Source organism: Scyliorhinus canicula, chromosome 18 (assembly GCF_902713615.1).
Source record: "Scyliorhinus canicula chromosome 18, sScyCan1.1, whole genome shotgun sequence".
Taxonomy (NCBI): Eukaryota; Metazoa; Chordata; class Chondrichthyes; order Carcharhiniformes; family Scyliorhinidae; genus Scyliorhinus; species Scyliorhinus canicula.
Genome location: NC_052163.1, coordinates 30496407 through 30516617, shown reverse-complemented (window position 1 = coordinate 30516617; position 20211 = coordinate 30496407). Strand labels below are relative to the sequence as shown.

The 20211-nt window shown below is 48.7% G+C and overlaps 1 protein-coding gene across 2 annotated transcripts in view; it reads right to left on the bottom strand.

Moving 5' to 3' along the window:
* Positions 1 to 18625, bottom strand: part of c1qtnf1 (C1q and TNF related 1) — a 50889-nt gene extending 32264 nt beyond the window's left edge. The window contains exon 1 of one of the 2 annotated variants that reach the window (XM_038776859.1): positions 18442 to 18625. In XM_038776859.1, coding sequence (XP_038632787.1) covers positions 18442 to 18528 — 87 coding nt within the window. In that variant the 5' untranslated portion in view covers positions 18529 to 18625. Of the gene's footprint in view, positions 1 to 17832; positions 18077 to 18441 lie in introns of those variants that run through there. The other variant, XM_038776860.1, reaches the window with a different exon arrangement.
* Positions 18626 to 20211: the final 1586 nt, after the last annotated feature.

Sequence of the window (20211 nt, the reverse complement as noted above, 5' to 3'; positions counted from 1 at the left end):
TGGATCATTTTGCATTAAGCAGATGCAAATGTCCTTTGGGTTGTTTTAGGGAAGTGTTACAATGTGGTCAAGTCACCACTTGGAATCATTGCCAGAAAATCACTTCGAAATATGAATTGTAATCTTCACAATTTGATATCAAGTTTTCTGTCACCATTTTTTGCATTTTCTAAGTTTACCCTTTTAAAATTAAATGTTTAGATTTTTAAATTTACCACTGATGTATTATCAATTACGACGAGACGAGAGTAAAGAGTAATCGAAGCTTTATTACGCAGATATGTGGAGCCTCCCGCAGCTGCTGCCGAAATGGCTGCAGCTCGGAGAGCCCACACATTTATACTCCGCCTACTGGGCGGAGCCAGAAGGCAGGGATCTACCCCCATACCTGTAGTACAGGGCCTTACCATAATACCCTTGTATGCAGTATACACAATACAACAGTGGTGACTACCACAACCACATTACAAACTTATTTGCTCGCAGTAAAACAAAAACTATAAGCTTACCAATACTTTTTGCTCAAACCTCTTGCCCTATCACTCTTCCTCATCCCTCAGCCAAGTCACACAATGCACTCCAATAGGCAACTGAATCTCCTGGACTCTGGGAACATCCTCTTGTTGCACCATGGTTATCACGTGGAAAGCAGACCTTCCGTTTTCAAAAAACCTGCGTAATGACCCTGATGCGAACAAGAAAATTGCAGAACACCATCATTCCCAATCTTTACTGCCTCTCAAAATCCTCCTCAGGTTCCTGCCGGAACACCACAAGATTGTCACATTCAGATATCTATAATAGATCTGGCAGCCTCTATGGAGAAAGATGGCAAATTGACGACCTGAAAAAGTTACATGGTGAAACAGGTTTCACCGCCTCCAGAGGCAGGGAAAGGGGTGAGAGAGGAATGAACAAAAAGGAAGGCAGGAGTGAGCAAATGATAAACAGATGATGATGCAAGGCCATAGGAAATAGTGACGGGACCAGAAACAAAGGTTGGGCCTATAGGAACAGCTGCTATCCAAAAAAAAAAGCAGAAATTATGATCCGAAAGTGTTGAAGCCCGGAAGGCCGAAAAGTCCCAAACCAAAAGATGAGGCACTGTTCCTCGAACGTCCACTGCGCAGGGTCAGAATTTGAGGAGCGGGGGGTCGTAACAGAAGTGGAGCGAAGTATTAAAATGGCAGGTGACTGGAAGCTTGGGAGCAAACTTGCAGCATGAAAGGTCATGTTCCCCAAGCAGTAAGTGAATTTGTGACTGATCTCCCCAGTGTAGAGGAGACTGCAGGCACTTCCATAGAAAGGAGCTGTGGGAAAGGGAGGGAGCTATTGGGGTGATCAAGGGAAGTGAATCATTGCGAAAGGAAAGGTCCGTTCAGAGTGCTGAAAGGGGAAGGGAAGATGTGTTTGGTGGACCATCACATTGGAGATAGCAGAAAAGATGTAGAATGGCCTGTTGAATGTGGAGGTTGCTGGGATGGAAAGTGAGGACAAGAAGATTTGGTAAGACAGGGAAGTAACAAGAACAGAAGTGTGAAAAATGTGGGAAGTGTGGGAACCACGTTAACGTTTTACACTCCAAGACCCAACATTGGGTTCAACAACTTCAGAATCCTAGATTTTGCAATCCCACATGGGAATGGTTGTGAATGGGAGGAAAAGTTGAACGGACCAGCAAAAGATGCGTTGGTTTCAGGTGGGAATTCTGGACTGGGAAATCCCGCCCATAATCTCTGCTCCCATTTTTTTCAGTCAGCTGTTGGTGATGATTCTGCATTTCCTATTTAAACTTACCCTATGCCCAAGTTTTGCTTCTTGTCTCATTACCATCTCTTTTGCGTCGCACCATCATCCATTTGTCATTTGCTGCCTCCTGCATTCCACCTTCTTCTTTTTATTCTTTCCTCCCTTTTCCCTACCGCCATACCTCTTAAAACCTGCCGCATCGCTAACTTTTTCCAGTTCTGATGCAAAGTCATCAACTTGAAACCGTCAAGTATCCGCATTCCACAGGTACTGCCTGACCTTCTGAGCCTTTGCAGCATTTTCCGTCTTTATTTCAGACTTGCAGCATCCGCAGCATTTTGATTTTATTGCTGTAGAGTAATCTCTACTGCTGCAAAGTGTGATCACTAATGCAAGGTAGGAAATGTTGCACGTTTTACTTGAGTGTATTACGCGTTTATTGGAGTGTATTAACACGCCTCCGTTTAAAGGCCGTGTGCTTAACACTGCTACAGCTGTGTGTGTGTATTTTCAGCTCGGACTCGCCAGGTGCCGTATATAGACACCTCACAAGTATTTCAAGGTCAGGTTCAAAGTAATAAAACTATACACCGATCAGTAAGTTCAAACGATCAATATTTATTATACAAATATAATAAATACGCATGCACACGCTGAAGACTAATACCTATTTCTACTATTAAACGACTAAATACTTACCTAAGTAGGAACCAGCAAGGTCAGGGGACAAGGCCTTTGTTCCTTTCTGGGCTGCACCTTCTGTTCGTTACTAGTCGATTAATGTACAGGCAATGCTGGGTTCACGTAGCGAGCGTCGTTTTGGCACTTACTGAACGATGGCTGGTGCTCAACGGCTGGTGATGGAAGACAGGATCAACGGCTGGAGTTGGAGTCAGGATACAACAGCAGATCTGGGCCGGAGTCAAAACAGCAGTCCAAGCCGGAGCACAAAAACAGCGGAGCCGGAGCAAAACAGACAGAACCATGTGCGGGGTCTATCTTTATAGGGCCCCCAATGTCCGTGCCTTTTCGGGGCGGGCCTTTACCTGCCATGTATCGATTGGATCATTTCCCAATCGATGTCTTACAAATCCCCCAATCTGAGGGTCTCTTCTCGATGGGTGGGGCGGTCTCTAGGGTCTTTTGTGATGGATACTTCTGGTGCCGTTTCGTCTGGGCGTCCACTCAAAGTATCCATTCAAACCCAAATGTTGCTATTGTGTGTGCCCAGATCTGGATTGCCTCATTACTATGCAAAGCGTTTTGCTATTTACACCTTTGGTTGAGATCTTCCACCTGGCCATAAACCAGTTTTGCTACGTGCAGAATGCTAATTAGCCTTTGCAGACTGCTTGTCCTGGCTAAACTGTTTTCTCCCTACAGTCTTAGCAGTTCTCCATTTTGTTAGCCCAGTGTCCATCTTAGGTGGCTACAGAAATTAACAATCATTGGAATTCAACAGTTAAATTTATTGAATTCCTTCAATATGAGCATCATTGACAAGGGGATCGGGGTTATGGGGAGAAGGCAGGAGAATAGGGATGAGATAATATCAGCCATGACTGAGTGGCGGAGCAGACTCGATGGGCCAAGTGGCCTAATTCTGCTCCTATGTCTTATGGTCTTATGATCATTTATTGCCCATCCCCAACTCCTTTCTTGACCCACTGCAGTCTGGGTGCTGCAGGTACACGCTCAGTGCTGTTAGAGTTGAAAGCTAACTCGAGAGCAAACAGGGCAGCAAGGCGAAAAGTCCTGGGCAACTCCAGTTTTCCAAGTGATTGAAAATGCTTGATTCCACCACATTGTTAAACAATCATCTCCCACAGCCCATGTGGTTTAAAAGCAACCACAAAATGGCATGCAGTGGAATGAAAACCTCCAACTGTGCAAATGCCCATTATGTTTACTGTAGCGTATGGGGATAGTTGATGGCGTAGGATGTTTAAAAAAGTGAAATATGATAAATAAATTGTAGTTAATGTAATTTATTATTGCTGTAGAAATGCTTCAGAAGCTGTCCTTGACTGCAGTATTTTAACTGTTTACGTTTGCATAGCTACGACGTGGGAATTTGCTGCACAACGTATGAACTGGGCTTTTTTATGCTTCAACTCAGGGATATGTAATAAATATATTTAATTTATGGTTTGATTTTATGGTAGACTGGAAACATGTGTCATGGCATGCGCTGCATTAAATGATGGTTCACTCAGCTCCAACCAGTACAATACAGCATTTTAACATCATTCCAAGCCACAGCCCCAGTTACTCTACATCATGGTATAATGAGAGGCAGTTAATCTCTATGGGTGCCTGGTCTAATGTACCTACAGTGGTCAGCTATGGTTCATTTGTAACATTTCTGCCTCCAAACCTGAAGTTGAGGGTTCAAATCCCACCTCAGAGCATAAAATAATGCAGAATTCCAGGGCAGTACTGGCGGAGTGTTGCACTGTTGAAGGTGCCATCTTTCAGATGAGATGCTAATCTCAGGCCCTATCTGCTGTCTCAGTTAGAAGTAATAGATTCCAATGTCAAAGAAGAGCAAGGAGGTTATGGCTAATATTTATTCCTCACCCAGCTATTTTGTTAGCGATAGGCCCTCCGATGCAGAGGAATGAATTGACATACTGTTCCTGCTCTTTGCTAAGTAGACCCGATGCTGCTCAATGCCTTCAGAAGTTTCCTCTCCACAGCTTCCAATGTTGGCCTCTGTGCGGGTCCTCGAGACTTTTGAATGAGCGGGGTAGAGACAGTGGCTGCTTGCCTGGTGCTGCGATCAATACCACTTTCCTGTTCACTGCCATCTTAGGAGTGCTTGCAGACTCTTGCTTCCTACAGGTTTTCTTCCAGTTTCGTGACATGTGTGTCCATCAAGCGCATTGTTACATTGTCGCCACCACCGATGATACCCTGTTTTGTATGTTGGTTGTGTGGCCTATCTTATCCTGAGTAACTGTGGTCTGACTCCAGAGGATTACTTCAAACTGTTTCACTTAACATTCTATATGGTAGGCAAATCTCTCATGAATACAGACTGTTCCATCTCCTCCACAAAGGCTCTTGCATATGATGCTGATGTCACTGTTACAGTATGCTATACATCACTCATTACCATAACTATTCTATTAACTCATTATACTATATCCCCCAAATTATAATATCAACTTCTTTAATAACAATGTTAAACTATTTCTTAAACTATTTACATTGCCCTTGTCCTACCACCACTTCCCCCTTCAAACCCACAGTTCAGAGGATAAATCTCTGTGATGCCATCACATTTCTTCCCTATCTCATCATTGTGACCACTTGGTTCATTGGATGGATCAGCACTGTGTAAGTTGATTGATGTTTCCTTCAGAGCTTCAACCCATATGTGGTAATTGGGCACATGCTCTTGTAGATGCCAATGAGATAAGGGATCTCCTGTTTCATCGGAATGTGCCTGTTGATGTTGGACTAGGTAGGAACAGGAATGTTTCACTCGAAGAACTATGCTTTCAGAGTTGCAATCTCAAATCCAGGCCTTCTGACCTGTTGTTAAGGGGGCGCGAGTCTGACTCTATATATCTGGAGTTCGACCAGTTCTTTTGCTTCTTTAGCCACTGGTGAAACATACTCTTCAATGTTCAACTGTAGTGAGGTTGGTATAGGTCCAAACAATGGGGAAGCCTAGTTTCTCTTTCTGGCACAGGGTTACAATCTATTTTTAAAAAGCATTAAAACGGTGCCCCATTGACTAAATGGGTCAACATGCTACCCATGCAGCACCAAGCCATTCAAATCACAAATGTTTGAGGTTTGATTTAGGGGACAGAATTTTTATTGTTATCAGGTCCCTCCTATGCACCGTCACCAACCAGACCCCTCACGAACGATTATTTGTTTTCTCTAGGGGCACTACCACGGGGGTTTCACTCCCATCCTGGTTGAGGACACTGGGCCCGGTTCTCCTCCGGAAGCACGTCCGGACACACAAAACAGACCCGCTAGTAAAGAGAGTGCTACTGCTTCACTCGAACCCCCACTACGCCTTTATTGAATACCCCGACGGCCGTCAGGACACCGTTTCCCTCCGGGACCTGGCGCCTGCAGGATCCACCACCACCACCGACGAAGTACCCCTCACACTACACCCCACCCGACCCCCCACGCCCTGCGCCCCCACGCTTATAGGTTCCCTGACCACACTCGGCACCCCCGCGCCTATAGGTTTCCTGCACCCTCCTTCGCCCGTCGCACCGGTCAGGAATGAAGCCCGGACCGAAACACCCCTGGAGTCCACCCTCATACCCACACCGATCGTCACCACCCAGCCACCCGAAGAGGCTGCAACCCCGGTGCTCCGCCGATCCCAAAGGACGACTCGGCCACCGGACCGGCTCAACTTGTAGACCCGTCACCCCCGCCGGACTTTATTTTTTTTTTACAGGGGGTGAATGTGGTGAACTCATACTGTATTGTAATTGTGTTATGTCCTTGTGGGCTCTGTATGTGAGCAGTTGCACGGCTCTGCCCATAGGGGGAGATGAGGAGCTTGTACAGGGCTCCACCCTTGGCAACAGCCTCAAAACGAAGTCGGTAAATTTACTGCCCCACCGACGCTCTGCCCATTTGATGGGGGTGTGGGATACATGCCCTGTGATTAGTTTTACTGCTGAAACAGATGAAGAGATCTTGAAAGGTTATGTTTGAAAGTATAACTTGTGGAGCCAGGCAGAGCAGGAGTGTGAACTGAACCAGGATGTCATTTTGCTTTGGGTGTTTCACTGGCTCTGTTAAATATGTCCAGGCCTCTAGATGGCTCTTGGCAGCGGAGTGGATGGACTGCCCAAAATTCAATATCCCTCCATCTCACCAGAGTCAGTGGATGAACATCCCACCTTCAGCCAGTAATAGCACTGTGAATGTATGATATTTAAAGGATACTTTTAACATCTTCATTTTCAATCTGGAATAAGCTGCAGCTTTGACCTGTCACCATGTTAAACCAGAAGAATGCTGTTTACATGCCTGTTGCACAGGCAAATTCCCTTGGCGTGGCTGTTTAATAACAGGATGCAGTGAAATAAATCTTTTATTTGGTACCAATCCAAGGCCAAAATGATAGCCACTGATACTGATCTGCATCATTTTATTTTATTTGTGCATGGTGTGTGGGCATCGCTGGGAAGGCCAGCATTTGCTGCCCGTCCCTAATTGCCCTTGAACGAGAAGTTTGCTCAGCCATTTCAGAGGGAATTCACCAGTCAAGCACATTGCTGTGGGTCTGGAGTCACGTGAAGACCAGGCCAGGTAAGGATAGCAGGTTTACTTCCCTAACGGCCATTAATTGTTTCTTTTTTTTAATTTAGAGTACCCAATTCATTTTTATTTTCTAATTAAAGGGCAAATTAGTGTGGCCAATCCACAGACCCTACACATTGCATGGGCGAAACCCACGCAAACACGGGGAGAATGTGCAAACTCCACACGGACAGTGACCCAGAGCCGGGATCGAACCTGGGACATCGGCGTGTGAGACAGCAGGGCTAACCACTGCGCCACCGTGCTGCCCCTCTAAAGGCCATTAATGATTGGTGTTTAAGACAATTGACAATGATTTCATGACCTTTTAACTCCAATTTCTTATTGAATTTAAATGTCACCATTGGCCATGGTGGAATTCAAAACCATGGGCGGGAATCTCCAATAATGGGGCTATATCCCCACGCGAGTGTGAAAAGTGACGCCAACCACTCCGGTGTCAACGGTCCCCGATAATGGGGAATGCTCCCCTTCCTACTGATGTGTTACCTGTGTTGGTTTAACATCGACTGCAACTGGATGCAGTAAAACGAGAAACAGGCTTCCGACACAGGAGATGGTCCAACACTGTTTTATTGAACCTGTTGATTGCTGTACAATCTGCTGTGGGTTGACACTCTATTAACCTAACTGATAACCTCCTACTGGCTTGACCAGACTAGCTCTCTATCACATGGTGATGATGTTCATTGGCCTGTGCACTGTGACTATCTCCCTAGCCGTGTCCTGTGAGAGAGGGAGAGCCTTAATGCCCTGTGGGCTTTATAGTGGTGGGGTCCTGTCTGGTGATTGGTTGTTCTGTGTCGTGTGTGTTCATTGGTTATCCTGTGTGTCAATCACTGCCTGTCTGCATCTCATGATATACATGTGGGTAGTATGTCACCTAGGGAGCGAGGTCAGCGCCGGAGTGGTCCCTGCAGCTCCAGCCGGCGCGGAACGGCCAGCGCGAGTTCGCACATGCGCGGAACGGCCAGCGTGATTCCGCGAAACGAGGTGGTTCCCTTCTCCGTGCCGGCCCCCAGGCAAGAGTCCTACAGGGGCCCCACGTGGAGGAACATAGATCCCCACGGAACCAGCCCACCTGCCGATCGGTAGGCCCTGATCGCGGGCTAAGCCACCGTGGGGGCCCCCCCAGGGGTCTGATCCCTCACCCCGCCCCCCCCCCCTCCAGGACGGCTCACGCAGGCACACCTTCCAGGTCCCGCCATGTGAGGCCCGGAGAATCGCCGGGGGGGGCCACTTTCAACGGCCCCCGACCGGCGCGGCGGGAATTCTGCAGGCGGCCGAGAATCGGCGGGGGAGAATCGGGAAGCCGGCGTCGGGGCGGCGGGACGCAAGAACGGGGATTCTCCGACCCGGTGCGGGGTCAGAGAATCCCGGCCCATGTTTCCAGAGCATTACCCTGAGTCTCTGGATTACTAAGCCAGTGACCATACCATTACATTATTGCCATTGCACCCCACTATTTTAGTGTTAGCAGTAGCCTACTGATATTCTCGGAGTGATTCTGAAGTTAGGAGTGTTATACCGATGCAGTAACAGATAGATAGTTATTGTTCCACTGATGCATTTCAAGTTACGCAACTTTAAAGCTTTTTACCTATAAGAGGACCATCGATTTTCTTTTTTTTTTAATAAACATTTTGTAGAGGTATTTTTGGTATAGAAACAACAACCAAATAAACAATATACATGACCCACCCTTATTGACCCCCTACTCTAATCTAAACTAATCCCCCCTCCCCCCCCCGCTGATGATTAATTTCCCGCAAAGAAGTCGACGAACGGTTGCCACCTCCGGACGAACCCAAACAGTGACCCTCTCAAGGTGAACTTGATTTTCTCCAGAGAAAGCTAACCATGTCCGATTCCCAGGTCTCTGACTTCGGGGGCTTTGAGTCCCTCCAAGCTAATAGTATCTGTGTCCAGGCTACCAGGGAAGCAAAGGCCAGAACGTCTGCCTCTTTCTCCTCCTGGATTCCTCGGTCTTCCAACACCCCAAAAATCGCCACCTCTGGACTCAGCGCCACCATTGTCTTTAACACCGTAGACATGACGTACACAAACCCCTACCAAAATCCCCTAAGCTTCGGACATGTCCTGAACATGTGGACATGGTTCGCCAGTCCTCCCACACATTTTCCGCACCTGTCCTCTACCCCAAAGAATCTTCTCATCCGGGCCACTGTCATGTGAGCCTGGTGAACAACCTTAAATTGTATCAGGCTGAGCCTGGCACATGTTGCGGATGGGTTGACTCTACTCAACGCGTCTGCCAGAGACCATCCTCTCTCTCATTTCCCAGCTCCTCCTCCCACTTGTGCTTCAGCTCCTCGGTCTGCGTCTCCTCCGACCCCATAAGTTTCTTATAAATGTCAGAGACGCTCCCTTCTCCTACCCACCCTCTGGAAACTACCCTGTCCTGAATCCCCCTTAGCGGTAGGAGCGGGAAGGTTAACACCTGTTTATGAAAGAAGTCCCACACCTGCAGATACCTGAATTTGTTTCCCCTCGCCAACCCAAACTTTTCCTCCAGTACCCTCACACTCAGAAAGCTCCCCTCTATGAACATATCTCCCATCCTCTCAATCACCGCTTTCCGCCATAACCGGAAACCCGCGTCCATACTCCCCGAGGCAAACCAGTGATTATCACAGATTGGGGCCCAGACCGATGCTCCCACTGCTCCCACATGCCGCCTCCATTGGCCCCAAACTCTCAGGGCCGTCACCACCACGGGGCTGGTAGAGTACTGTGCCGGCGGGAACGGCAGAGGTGCAGTTACCAATGCCCCCAAACTGGTGCCCTTACATGAAGCCGCCTCCATATACTCCCATGTCAACCCCTCCCCCACCACCCACTTCCTGATCATGGCTATATTAGCCGCCCAGTAATAGTTGCTCAAATTTGGCAGCGCCAGCCCGCCCTCTCCCCGACTCCACTCAAGCATTACCTTCCTTACTCGCGGGGTCTTGCCCGCCCAAAAGAAGCCCATGGTCACTCTGTTGACCTGCTTAAAAAAGAACCGCGGAATAAAGATGGGGAGACACTGAAATACAAATAGGAATCTCGGGAGGACCGTCATCTTCACAGTTTAAACCCTCCCAGCCAGAGACAATGAAAGCGCGTCCCACCTCCAAAAATCATCCTTCATTTGGTCTACCAGCCGGGCCAGATTCAATTTATGCCGCCGGTCCCATTCCCGTGCCATTTGAATGCCTAGGTACCCTCTAGCTTCCCTCTACTAATCTAAACGGCACTTTACCCAGTCGCCTCTCCTGTCCCCTCGCCTGGACCACAAACATCTCACTCTTTCCCAGATTAAACTGATACCCCAAAAACCGGCCAAATTCCCCAAGAGTCCTCATGATTTCTTCCATCCCCGCTATTGGGTCCGAAACATGCAGAAGCAGGTCATCCGCATACAGCAAAACCATGTGCTCCACCGCACCCCCCTGTGGTCCACCAGCCCGATTGAGGCCCACAGCCCGTCTACCTGCCCACTGTCCACCTTTGGGAAATTCAGCCCCTCCAAGAAGTGCCTCAGCCCTCCAGCCCCGTAGGAGGTTCCGACCTATACAGCCTGCTGTAGAAGTACCTAAAAGCCTTATTCACCCCTACTGCATCACCAACCAGGTTCCCATCTACGTCCTTTACTTTTCCTATCTCCCTGGCTGCCTCCCTCTTCCTAAGCTGCTATGTAAGCATTCTGCTGGCCTTCTCTCCATGCTCATAGATCATCCCCCTGGCCTTTCTCAGTTGCTCCACCGCCCTCCCTGTGGTTAACAAGCCGAACACCGCCTGTAGCCTCCGCCATTCCCTTAAAAGCCCTGCCTCTGGGGTCTCCGCATACCTCCTATCGATCTGTAGTATCTCCTTTACCAGTCGGTCCGTCTCTGTCCTGTCCACCTTCTCCCTATGGGCCCGGATCAAGATCAGCTCCCCTCTGACCACCGCCTTCAGTGCTTCCCACACCATCGCTGCTGAAATTTCCCCTGTGTCATTGACCTGCAGGTAGCTCTGAATACATTTCCTCAGCCGCTCGCACACCCCTTCGTCAGCCAAAAGTCCCACATCTAACTTCCAGTGCGGGCGCTGGTTACTGTCTTTACTAACCTGCAGGTCAACCCAGTGCGGAGTATGGTCTGAGATTGTGATCGCCGAGTACCCCGTGTCCAACACCCCAGCCAGTAAGGCCCTGCTCAATCTGAAGAAATCAATCCGGGAATACACTTTATACACGTGTGAGTAGAAGGAGAACTCCTTCACCCTCATCTGCCCAAATCTCCATGGGTCCACCTCTTTCCCCCCCGCCCCATCAGCTCCATGAACCCTCTCAGTTCCTTTGCCATTGCAGGCACCCTGCCCGTTTTCGAGCTTGACCGGTCCAAGCCAGGGTCAATAACTGTGTTGATGTCCCCTCCCATCATCAACCTGTGCGTGTCCAGGTCCGGTATCTTCCCCAGCATCCTCTTTATAAACTTCACATCATCCCAATTTGCCACATACACAATTACTAATACCACCTGCACCTCCTCCAGTTTCCCACTGACCATAATGTGCCGACCTCCCACATCCGAGACTATTCTACCCACCTCAAACACCACCCGCTTATTGATCAGGATTGCAACCCCTCTAGTCTTTGAATAGAGTCCCAAGTGAAGGACCTGACTGACCCAGCCTTTCCTCAATCTAATCTGGTCAGTTACTCTAAGGTGTGTCTCCTGCAATATTACCATATCTGCCTTCAGTTCCCTAAAATGCGCGCACACACGTGCCCTTTTGACCGGCCCATTTAACCCTCGAACATTCCAGGTCATCAGCCGAGTTGGGGGGCTCATTGCCCCCCCCGCCTTTGCCGATCAGCCATCCCTTTTTTTGGCCCGCCTCCAGCCCTTGCTCCACACGTCCACCGGCCCGCCCCCAGGCAGCCCCTGCCCCCAACCTCCTCACTGTCCCTCAGCACAAATCCCTCCCTCGTCAGCAGAACATTCACCCCCCTCTCTCCCAGTAACAACACCCTATAACCCAACCCCTTTACTAAACCAAACATAAGAACACCCCCCACAGCGCTTCTGTGAGCTAGCTCACTCAGCTACCTTGGTAACCCCCATCCCCAGGGCCAGATAGTCTCCCACCTATTGCTCCCCCCAGCTCATACAAACAAACTCCAACATTAAACAATCCCCACATAATTGTCCAACAGAAAAATACCAAGATCAAAACAAGCACACCTCCATCCCCCAACAGCGCAAATGAAAACCTTAACTCATTCAGCTCTACCTCTGGTTCCAAATCAATGCAAACGGCATCATAAACATCTTCCATGAAACGCAAAACGAGATACTTTTTACAAAAACAGAGAAACAAAAAGAAAAAACAAAAACATGAAAGTTGCAGCCAAGTTCAAAAGTTAGCAATCCATCACCAGCCCTTTCTTTTTCGCAAAGTCCAACGCGTCCTCAGGCGACTCGAAGTAGAAGTGTTGAGTCGGGCTGGGTATAACAGTCCAAACTTTTTCTTAAAAAGGATCGACCTGATCTGGTTGAAGCCTGCTCTCTTCCTCGCCACCTTCACACTCAGGTCTGGGTAAACCCGCAGGATACTATTGTCCCACTTACAGCTCCGTGTCTGCTTGGCCCACTGTAGAATGTGCTCCTTATCCAAGTACCTGTGGAATCTCACCACCATTGCCCTCGGGGGGGGGGGGGGTCTCCCATTCGCGGCTTCCTCGCCAGTGCTCTGTGAGCCCTGTCCACCTCCAAGGGCCGGGTGAATGCCCCATCCCCCAGCAGCTTCACAAACATGTCTGCAATAAATGCCTCAGCGTCCGTTCCTCCAGACCCCTCCGGAAGCCCGACGATTCTTAGGTTCTGCCGGCGTGACCTATTTTCTAGATCCTCCACCTTCTCCAGGAGCTTCTTCTGCTGGTCCCTCAGCATCCCCACCTCCAGCCCCACCGAAGTCTGATGTTCCTCCTGCTCAGCCAGCGCCTTCTCCGCCTCCTGGGCGTCCAATCCGTGCTCCAACCGCTCGATCGATTCTTTTATCGGGTCCAAGCAGTCCCGTTTCTGCGTAGCCAAGCTTTCCTGAATGACTTACATCAGCTGCTCCATAGACTGCTGGGTCGACAAGCCAGAGGTCCGAACCTCCGCCATGCTGACTTCTGTTGCAGCTACAGCCCAAGCCTTCTCTATCTTTTTGTTTCTGCCCTTACGAACACTTCTAGTCCTTCTCTCCATGCACCGAAGTGGGAATTCAGTAAACAATTGCCACTAACATCCGTTTTACAATTCAAGTCCGGTAGAAAAACAGGGGAAAGGTCCAAAAGTCCAACCAGAGCGGGAGCCACCAAATGTGCAACTTACTCCTCCATAGCCGCCGCCGAAATTGGCCATCGATTTTCTAATGAACCTAATTGGCACGGAGGTCATTAGAACAACTTGTCACTGGGGCATCTTTCATAGGTCACAAAAGTGTCATTGCTTCTCAGAACAAGTTTTGATCAGAATAATGAAGAGGTCACAAGGCACCTGGAAGGTGTATAAATGCTGGAGTGAATTCACCCCACTGTTTTCTGAGATTTTAGCCGCGATTCACAAACTAAGTTCTGCTACCAATGGGAAAACATTTCAGGTGTTCATCCACGTACTTTTTAATGTTTGTGAAGTTTCTCGCCTTTATGACCCACCCACGCAGTTAATTCCAGACTCCCACCACCCTCTGGGCAAAAAAATGTTTCCTCAAATCCCCTCTAAATCTCCTGCCCCTCACCTTAAAATTATGTTGCCTTGTTATTGACACTTCAACTAAAGGGAACAGCTGCTTCCCATCCACCCTGTCCAAACCACTCATAATCTTATACACCTTAATCAGGTCCCCCCTCAGCCTTCTCAGCTCTGAAGAAAATATCCTGAGCCTATCCAGCCTCTCTTGGTGGCTCAAATGCTCCACCCCAGGCAACATCCTGGCGAATCCCCTCTGCACTCTCTCCAGTGCGATCACATCCTAAAGCGAGGTGACCAGAACTGCACACAATAGACCAACTATGGCCTAACCAAAGCTTGGTACAGCTCTAACCTCCCTGTTCTTTAATCTATGCCATGACTGATAAAGGCAATTGCTCCATATGCCTTCTTAACTACCCTATTAACCTGTCCTGCTGCCTTCAGGGATCTGTGGACAAGCATCCCAAGATTCCTCCGTTCTTCTGAGTTCCTCTAGTGTCCTGCCACCCATTAAGTACTCCCTTGTCTTGTTACTCCTTCCAAAGTGCATCACCTCGCAATTTTCAGGGTTAAATTCCATCTGCCACTGATCTGCCGCCTATATCTTCCTGCAACCAAAGACCTTCTTCCTCGTTATTAACCCTCCGCAAACTTATTCACCTATATTGTTTATATATATCACAAACATTAAGGGATCTAGCACTGATCTCTGTGGATCTTTAACAGTCTCCTATGTGGGACCTTGTCAAAGGCTTTGCTGAAATCCAGATAAACGACATCAACTACACTTCCTTCATCTATGCACCCAATCACCTCCTCGAAAAATTCAATCAAATTCATTCAGAATAATTCTGACAGAGCCACACTGACTATCTGTGCCTCCCCCAAGTGGAGATTAATTTTCTCCTTCAGAATTTTCATCAATAGTTTCCTTACCGCTGATGTGAGAGTCACTGGTCTGTAATTTCCTGGTTTATCTCTATCACCCTTCTTGAAAAGTGGAACCAAATGAGCTGTCCTCCAATCCTCTGGCACCTCCCCTGTGACGAGAGAGGAATTAAGGGGCTGTTTAGCTCACTGGGCTAAATCTCTGGCTTTGAAAGCAGACCAAGGCAGGCCAGCAGCACGGTTCAATTCCCGTACCAGCCTCCCCGAACAGGCGCCGGAATGTGGCCTAGGGGCTTTTCACAGTAACTTCATTGAAGCCGACTCGTGACAATAAGCGATTTTCATTTCATTTCATTCATTAAACAATCAGAGACCCTGTAATGTCCTCTCTTCCCCCCACAGCAGCCTGTTATACAACTCATCTGGACCTGGGGATTCGCCCAATTTTAAGCTCACCAAAACCTCCAATACCTTGTCACTCCCTATGTCAAACTATTCAAGAACCTCACAGACCCTCTCCCCAAATTCTTTCCCTACATCCTCCTACTCCCAAGTGAAGTCAGATGTGAAGTACTCATTTAAAACACGCTACCAACATCCTCCAGCTCCACATACAGATTGCCCCCTTGATCCCTAATGAGCCCTACTCTTTCCTTGGTTATCCTCTTCACCTTAATATACTTACAGGGTAAGTTTTGTGCTGGGAGAGGCATCAAAGTGTTTCAAGGCTACAGAGGGAAGACTTTCACCTTCATCTGGCAGATCATTCAGATTGACATGCTGGGGGAGACATCAAAGGGTTCCAATGCATCAGCGGGAAGGCTTCTCACTACAACGCGACATGCTGAAAGACAGTTTAATGGTTTTCAAAGCTACAGAGGGAAGGGCTGCCACACAACCCCCATCCTGCGAAAGACCCCCGACCTCCACCTCTCCCTAGCCTCAGCACCACAGCAGTCAGTGTAGAGAGGGTATTCACACCTTTGCCTCACCACGGAGTCCACGGTACCTGGTCTCCAATTGTCAGGAGCAGGAGAGATCGGTGCCCGTGAGACCTCCAGCTGGGGCAGGGGGGAGGGGGGGGAGCAAGAGGGTGCATACCGGGAGGCCGGAACATCCAGCCTCAAACCTGGTAATTAGATTTTAGTTCATGTTGATTTGTTGTAATCAGGTTCTCACCCATTCTAACCGAGTTCCAGATCAGGCCACTCAATGTGGGCCGGGAGACTCGCAACAGGTTTGACACCCAGCGGGAATCCTGCCAGGGGCTGGATTCTCCCACTTTGAGGCTATGTCCTAGTGCCGGCGTGGGAACGGTGCGTTTTATGTCCGAACATTTGGCGTAAAATGGACATTGATCCTTCATTTGGCTGGGAGCTAGTCGCTGAGCAGTGTAGAGCACCTGGCTCTAGCTGTGATATATCCCGAAGAATTCCTGGGAAACACGGTGGCGGTCTGCAGCAGCCACACAGGGCAACATGGCGCCGGCCGCACGCGGACCTGGCCTGTAAAATAGTGCCCCCCCTTTGGTCGGCTCGTGAATCCCGGGCCACCCCATAACGGAGCCCCCAGCCCTTGACAAAGTCCCTCCTGCCCGCAGATCGGCCCTCCCCCTGACTGTGGCGGTGCTGGACTGAGTCCGCAGCCGTCACACCGAGTTCCTGACGAATGAGACCACACGCGACCAACGCCGTCGGGAACTCGGCCGGTCGGGGGCGGAGCATCAGGGATTGGGGCCTCAGACAACGTCCTGAGGTCATCGATACGGCGCACGGTGTACTCCTAGAGTACGCCACTTTGGAGGGGGCGGAACATTGGGAAAGCGGTCTCGCCCCCGATTTTGTCAGAAACGGGTATTCTCCGGCCAATCGCTGAACGCATTTCGCCGTCGGTGATACACTATCAATAATAACTGAGGCTTTAATACGTTAAACAGCAGGCCTCCAGCCTCTGGACTCGAACTGAGGCCGGAGGCGGAGACTTGTCACCTTTATACCGAAGCCCAAGGGGAGGAGCCATAGGCGGAGCCAACCTGGATAAGCCCAGGCATGTATGATACAGTAACAATCCAGACAATACAATCACGTGGTTTACCACTGTCGGTGACCGGAGAATCCCGTTTTGGCACTCATGCCCAATTCAACAGACCAGCAGGAATCCCTCCTGGGGTAATTGCAACCTTTGTGAAAAGTACCCACTGAGAGATTGTCTGAGAATTATAGGGGAGCCTCCTTCCAACCGAATCACATGAAACTTCAGGAGTAAGGCATTAAAATATCATGCTAATTGGTTCCTATAAACAGGTCCACCCATCTATTTAACAATTTTCACGAAGGTTTCTGAAAATTCAGTCCCCCGATGAAGAGAGGTTTGAGGCATAAGACCAAACATTAGTTAATGATCATTTTCTTCCTGAACACATTTGATCAATCTCACTTTGCTTGTTTGTAAATAGACACTGCAATAAAATAAATCATCTTCAAATATATCATTGTGTCACTTGTGCACAGTATCCCCATGGTTCTTCCTCCCGAAACACTTATAAAAAGGGAACACCGCTAAAACGGCCATCACAGATAATATTCAGTGAAATAGCAAATGTATAAACAGAATTTCAATAATAGAAGTACTGGTTTTGAATGGTGCACAACTGAGAAAGAGCTTTACAAATCACTCATGGACTTATGTGGCGCTATTTTCCTCATTTTGTGCTTTCCCGGAGCATTCTCCCGAGCAGTGGTCTCGTTTAGTTCAACAATGCTTGCATTGGAAAGCACTGCATTCCTGACACAGTGAAAGAATGCTCAGAATTCACTTCCTTTCCATCGCTGTATTTCATGTATCACTGTATCCCTTCTGGGTAACTAAAGTTAATTTCATGGAATGTTGCAGAGCTGTATAATTACAGAAGACTGCACTTAAACCATCACGCAGGCTTGCAGAACCCTGAAAGGCATAGCACTCAAATCTCATACATCACACTGCAGCCGAACCCTAAGTCATTATTGTCACTTGAAAGATGCATTCTCAGGTGACATGGGAATCAGTTAAGCAAAACACCTCACAAAGGCTTAACCCGCTTTCAGAGTAAAGCGGCAACAAGGTCAGGCCAACTCTAAATTGTAACTAAACAATGAGAATCGCGTCTGCTCACCTTTGGCTTTGGCAATGTATCGAATTTGGCGTACAACCTTTCGAAAATCGGTGTGTAATTATTAGACAGCGAGGTGCGTTAAGTGACCACTGGCATTCCAATATGCCTGTTCGCTCCTGTTGAATGTCTAGTACTAACTTGTAAAGCAGTGAAACCTCTTTATCAATTACATTATAAAAATTAATACGTTTACAAAATGGATTTGCATGTTTTTCTAGAAGCTGCCACCTGATCCTGTGCCAGTGTAATCACAGACTTATCCTGAAACTCCTTTTCTTCAAAACATTTGCCAGGAAAAGGATTTTTTTCTCCGGATGCATTTTAGTTCACAATCAGTCAGAGCCACAACTAATAGAGCAGTACATTTTACAACCATCCGTTGTGAATAATTGTTATAATTTTTTTAATAGTAATTTGACATATCGAATGACTACACTTCTGTTGTGTTTAACCATTGGCATGCCATCAGGAAATAACAACTACCTGCTTGAAAACTCGCTTAGATTTGAGTAATGGAACTCAAAAGAAATGTCCCTGGAATGTTTGCAAAATACTTACATAAAGCCTCTACAGACTAATGCTTTCAGGAGTTCACATAGTATTGCTTACCTCGATATCAATGCTCAAAGTGCAGAAACTTCTCTCCTTCCTCCGATTTGAGGGCTTTATCTGAACGTTTTGGCAGTTACATCCCATCCCTTTGTCCCCAAGCTCCTTGCTGGCTACGAGTCCCGGATTCTGAGCCAGATCCCAGAGGAGAGAAGCTGAGCCTTGTGCAACTCTGAAATCCCCTTCAACACATGCCATCTGCTTGCACTTCCCAGATTGACAGCAGGGAGGATCAGAACACAGAAGGCTCGACACACAGACAGAAAAAAAATGAAAGAAACAGAAAGAGTGGGGAAAACGATGACGGATAGGAACGCACACTGGGTTAAAAAGTAGAGCAAAAGCAAGAATCATAAACAGGAAACTAATTAAATGAAGAATGATGGATAGGTCTTGACAGAAAGACAGGGAAGAGTAAATGCCCAAGAAGGCCATATAAGGGCGGCGTGGTGACGCAGTGGTTAGCACTGCCGTCTCACGGCGCCAAAGACCCGGTTGCATCCCGGCCCTGGGACACTGTCCGTGTGGAGTTTGCACATCCCCCCTCCGTGTCTGCGTGGGTCTCACCCCCCAGAGTCCAAAGGTGCAGGGTAAGTGGATTGGCCATGCTAAATTGGCCCTTAATTGGGGGAAAAAGAAGACAAAATAAAAATACATTGTGCGCAAGAAGAGAAAAAGGAAGGATGAATGCCTGGGGGATTTATAATGCAGTTAGGGCTGTGTGAAATGGTTGAGAGTGAGCATCAATATATTTAGCTTGGCTGATCTGACTTCCCACCACATTAAAGCAGGAGCTCAGGCCAGACATCATTGGAAACTCCCACTGGTTACAACATAACCCAGCCATGCAATTTTTAAAGTGCCCAGCGCACCCATTGGACCATCTGGATTAGGTAAGTATGTTTCTAAGTGTCTTCATCCCAGAGGAGAGCAGGGGCTGCTGCCCATCCACCCATAACGTCAAAGGTTAGTCAGAAAAGCACCGGCCGCACAATGTAGGCCTGGAAAAATGTGGGAGGGATTCTCCGCCCCCGCCAACCCCGTTTTCTGGCCGACAGCGGAATTCTCCGTTCCCACAGCAGGCCAATGGGGGGGCTGGATTCTCCACAGCCTCGCGTCAAAATCACGGCCGGCGCGGGGGCGGAGAATCCACTTTCACGCCGTAATCGGGCTTGGCGCCAGTCTGCCAATTCTCCGAACCCCGAAAATTGGCGTGACGGCAGAGTACGCCGCACTGTCGGGTGGCCATTGCCAGAGGAACGCTCAGCAATCCTCCGCTCCCAACTGGCCGAGTTCCTGACAGTGTGGAACTAACCACCTATTGCCGGTTGGGATGCTGGCATGGCGGCTGCGGACTGACTGGTCGGGAGCGGGGGGATCGGAGGCCTTATAGGCGGGCAGGGATTAAATCTGAACGGTTTCAGGCATGGGCGCGCGGCCGATCTGGGGGGTGGGGGGTCTTTATTCTCTGTGTAGCTCCGCCATGGAGCTTGGCGCGGCCTCTGGAGGCTACCACCGTGCACATGCACGGACTCCGAACCGGACGTGCGAGGGCCTATATCCGCAGCAAAAACTGTGAGATTCACTCCAGCTCCCTGCTAGCCCCCTGAAGGGCACTGAATTTGTTCAACTTTTTGAAAGGAATTGCTGGAGTAAAACCCCACTGTTTTTACGCCGGCGTGGGGACATAGTCTCATTTTGGGAGAATCCAGCCCGGGGTTTCCCATTGTGGCCACCCCACGGCCTGGGCGAACCTGCGGGCATCGGTGC